A 5,000-nucleotide genomic window follows, 5' to 3' on the forward strand; every position below is an offset into this window, starting at 1 on the left:
GTTTTTGTGCTAGTTGATTTTAAAAAGTCCAATTTTATGATTAAATCGATTACATTTTTGTGATGTTATAAACTGATTTTTTGTTAAAATTTCTCATCAGAAGTAGGTTTTTTAGAGAGAAAAATCGTTTTCTAACAAATGTATAAAAGAAATGTTGCAAACTTCGATTCTCTGTACTGAATAATAGACATTGATAAAGGTAAGTACGTGTAAGTTGAACATTACATCATCATTATCCAGAATTCAGGGCATGAATTTCCATTTATCATCAAATCCCTAGAATGCTCAGCGGCAGGGATGTCTCTCTTCAGAGTCCAGCAGTAGTCAGCCATCATGACTGCATTCCAGCGTCCCTGATACCTGGTATCCATCTGCTTTATGTCCTGATGGAATCTCTCCCTCTGTTCGTCGCTCATTGATCCCAGATTCTCAGGAAACCAATCCATATGTGAGAATAAGTAATGCATTTTGATGTTCACGTTGCATCTGAGGTTTCTAAAAGCATATTGGTGACAAGTTCTGCATAGTTCCTGGCCTTGTTGTTGCCAAGAAAATTCTTCACGACCAGAAGAAAAGCCTTCCACACTTCCAGTTCCACTGAGTTTTCAAAAGTTCTCAAAGTTAGGATCTCTGATAGAGCTGACGGACTTCAGGACCATCAAAGATGCCAGCTTTCAATTTCTCCATGGTCAATCCTGGAAAAGCCTGGCACAAGTAAGCGAAGCAGCTACCATCCTTGTCCAGAGCTTTGACGAACTGTTTGATCAAACTGAGCTTGATGTGCAGTGGTGGGAGGAGTATTCTGTCTCTGTCTACCAAAGAGTTGTTAATGACGTTCCTTGTTCTGAAAAGCGCCAATTCCTCTCGCACAGGCCAGTCCTTCTTTGTATAATGGTGAACAGTGTCCCTACTATCCCACATGCACAGAAAGCATGGATACTTGGTGAAGCCGGACTGCTGTCCCAACAAAAAATTCACCATCTTCAGGTCAACACAAATAAACCACTGATGCTGATCATAATGAATTTTCTCCAGCACATATTTCATCGCTTCATACTTCTCCTTCAGCGTAGTCGAGTGGTACAGAGGCAAACTGGTTGCCGTTGTGCAGCAGAACACATTTCAGCGATCGCTTGCTGCTGTCAATGAAGTCTCCAATCTTTGGGTTTGTACTGTGACAGCTTGTTTAGAAGCTGAGTAATATCTGTACAGTACACCAAGTCCTTCTCTTCAAAGAAAAACATGGAGGGTACTCTTGATGCCTGTTGTGGTAAAAGGTGATGCAACTAGTGTCGGAGAGGTTTATTTCCTTCAATCTGGATGCCAACAGTTCACCAGAGGACTTTGACAAGCTGAGATCTGCGAACTAGATCATTTAGCTCCTTTTGGGAAAAAATGACGTGGAGCATCATCATTGAGAACCACTTCTTCATTTTCTTGAACACTGGAGGGAATCTTCGTCACTAATGTCAGGAAGTTTCTCCTAAGACAGGTACTGGAATTTCATCACAGTGAGCTACAGGACAATGTGCTGATTCAAGATCAGGATACTTGAGACTGTTCCAGTTCTTTCTGTTGATCCCAATCACATTAATATTGCAGAAGTAGTAGCCAGTGCCATGGTTTGTTGGCTCCCTCCAGACCATAAGAATCCCAAACTTCAGACAACTCTTCTTCCCTTTGGTCCATTGACGCTGATACTCGGGTGCATGCCTTGCAGACCATGTGTGGCGCCCAAGCTTTATCCTGATCACCAAGTTTGATACCAAAATAAGCATGGTAAGCACGCTTTATGAAACTTGTGACTGGATTCCTGTTAGGAACAGTGGTGTATTTGCCACGGATGTAGAAAAATATATTGAGCTTATTTTTGCAAGATCTTCTGGTCAGACGCCATTTTATTCACCTGTAAAATAAAAATACCAATTAGTCATAAATTGGCACATGCAAAACTCTCCAGAGTTCGTTTATTTCAAGAAAAAAAAATAAAATTGTATCATATAAACTTGAATGTAAACAAAAATGTCAAAAAACAACATGTGGTGTGATTCAGAAAGTTGACCTGATTGAGCAAAAACATATGTTATTTTTGGATTCAGCACATCAAAATTACTCTATAATTAATTGAAAAACCTTAGACAATTTTTTGGCTGTTGACCAGGTATATAATAATAATAATGATGATAATAATAATAATAATAATAATAATAATAATAATAATAATAATAATAATAATAATGATGATAATAATAATAATAATAATAATAATAATAATAATAATAATAATAATAATAATAATAATAATAATAATAATAATAATAATAGCTATAACAATTAAAGGTACATGCAAGCAAATTTTCACTAATAAACATTACAAGGTTATTTAGAGGATGAGAAGAGAGATGCAGAGAGGGGGTGAAGGTAGTTGTGATAGTACCAATAATTTAGTAGTAGTAGTAATAATAGTAGTAGTCATAATTTTTGGGTCAATTTCCAGTCTGTACTATCGTGAGTATTGCAAACTATCCTTACTATTTTGACAAACACAAATGACAGAAACTATCTTACTGCTACTATCCTGTGCTATCCTGACTTGCATGAATATCTGGCTATCTGCCCCCTCCCCCTGCTTGACTTCTATTGTACTATCTGGACTGACTATCCAGAATTATGTTTGTACTATCCAAACTAACCTATTCTGTACTCTCCAGACCATCTTTGTACTATCTTGAATGACTATCTAACCTATTCTGTACTACTCCCCACTATCTAACCCTAACTATCCCTTTACCTATCCAAAGTATCTAACCTATCTTGTACTATCCAAACTGACTATCCAAGGCTGTACTATCTAAACTGACCTAACCTGACCTAACCTAACTATTTGTACTATCCAGTCTTGAACTATTCAGACTATTGTTCTATTTTATCCAATCCATCTCTTGACAACAACAAAAACAGCAATGACAATAACGATAATAGTAGTAGTAGTAATAACAATAATAATAATAATAATAATAATAATAATAATAATAATAATAATAATAATAATAATAATAATAATAATAATAATATAATAATAAAATAATGGTAATAATAATAACAATAATAACAATAATAATAATAATAATAATAATAATAATAATAATAATAATAATAATAATATAATAAAATAATGGTAATGATAATAAAAATAATAATAATAATAATAATAATAATAATAATAATAATAATAATAATAATAATAATAATAATAATAATAATAATAACAAAAATAATAATAAAAAAAAGAAAAATAATAATAATAATAAAGATAAAAATAATAATAATAAAAATAAAAATAATAATAATAATGATAATAATAATAATAATAATAATAATAATAATTATAATAGAAAAAAAATACAAAAAGTAATTTATGTAATAAAAAATCTTGCTCCCCTAAAAAAATAAAGTTTAGAATATAAAGAAAAAATAATAATAATAATATTATTATTATAAAAGTAATAATAGTATTAGTAATAATTTTGATTAAATATTAGCTGTAAAAATGTCATTAATTATGAAAAACCAGAGAGAAAGAGACAGAGAGAGAGAGAGAGAGAGAGAGAGAGAGAGAGAGAGAGAAGAGAGGAGAGAGAAGAGAGAGAGAGAGAGAGAGAATCATTGTATCAGTAGTGGAAATAGTATTAGTGCAATAGTATGTACTAGTAATATTGTTTAAATCTCTCTCTCTCTCTCTCTCTCTCTCTCTCTCTCTCTCAATGTTCCTACGTGTTTCTATCTTTCATTCTCTTCATTCCTCTCTTTTTCCCATCTCTTTCCATCACCTACCCACTCCCATCTCTCTATCAATCAATCTCTCTCTCTCTCTCTCTCTCTCTCTCTCTCTCTCTCTCTCTCTCTCTCGTCTCTCTCTCTCTCTCTCTCATCATCTGGTAGCCGGCCGGTCTTCTCTGCGGTCCTGCTCTGACATGGATGGGCACAAAATAGTCCAGAGGTCTGCAAAGATAGTAGTAGTAGTAGTAGTAGTAGTAGTAGTACTAGTAGTAGTAGTAGTAGTAGTAGTAGTAGTAATAGTAGAAGTAGTAGTAGTAGTAGCAGTAGTAGTAGTAGCAGTAGTAGTAGTTGTAGTAGTATCATTGTCATCATCAGACTCACCTGGAAGGAAGATCTTGGACAAAAATCATATTCTGGAGACCTGTTTCTGCTTTCATAAACTTCATAAATGACTGGCACCTCGAGGCACTGTGGAAGAAAGAGAAAGTGGGAATAATTTTACTTGATTTAGTGAAGCTCTCCTTTAAATCTCCCGGGGCCGGAAAGAAAAAGAGGAGCTATTTCTGAGTATTAGAAAGGAGACTCGTATAAAATGTTTTCTATTGAAAGGTAATGCATGATTATGTTCAGTACTAGTAGGGGGAGTTAATTTACTTTAGTTACCCCCTTCAAGCTTCCCTGTAGAATAATAATTTAACAAGTGTTTTTACAGGGAATAATTGTTTTTAGATATACTGGGAAAGGCTGGGATGCACTGGGAGAGGCTGGGATGCACTGAGAGGAGCTGTGATGTACTGAGAGAGGCTGAAATGCACTGGGAAAGGCTGGGATGCACTGGTAGAGGCTGGGATGCACTGAGAGAGGCTGTGATGCACTAAGAGAGGCTGGGATGCACTGAGAGAGGCTGTGATGCACTGAGAGAGGCTGGGATGCACTGGGAGGGTGGCTGGGATGCACAGGGGGGAAGCTGGGATGTACTTTGGACAGGCTGGGATGCACTGTGAGAGGCTGGGATGGACTAGGAGAAGCTGGGGATGCAGCTGGGAGAGGCTGGGATGCACTGAGAGAGACTGGGATGCACTGGAGGAGGCTGGAATGGACTAAGGATGGCTGGGATACACTGAGAGAGGCAGGGATGCACTGAGAAAGGCTGGGATGCACTGGGAGAAGTTGGAATGCATTGGGAGAGACTGGGATGCACTATGGGGAGGCTGGGATGC

The 5,000-nt window shown here is 36.1% G+C and overlaps 1 protein-coding gene across 1 annotated transcript in view; it reads right to left on the minus strand.

Moving 5' to 3' along the window:
* Window positions 1-1,864: 1,864 nt before the first annotated feature.
* LOC135092834 (uncharacterized) overlaps window positions 1,865-5,000 on the minus strand; it is a 4,641-nt gene continuing 1,505 nt past the window's right edge. The window contains exons 4-6 of the mRNA XM_063991577.1: window positions 4,516-4,940; window positions 4,162-4,248; window positions 1,865-1,906 (exon numbers count right to left, since the gene is read on the minus strand). Of these exons, the coding sequence (XP_063847647.1) occupies window positions 1,865-1,906; window positions 4,162-4,248; window positions 4,516-4,940 (554 nt within the window). The remainder of the gene's footprint in view (window positions 1,907-4,161; window positions 4,249-4,515; window positions 4,941-5,000) is intronic.

The sequence above is a fragment of the Scylla paramamosain genome, chromosome 41, assembly GCF_035594125.1.
Source record: "Scylla paramamosain isolate STU-SP2022 chromosome 41, ASM3559412v1, whole genome shotgun sequence".
Classification (NCBI taxonomy): Eukaryota; Metazoa; Arthropoda; class Malacostraca; order Decapoda; family Portunidae; genus Scylla; species Scylla paramamosain.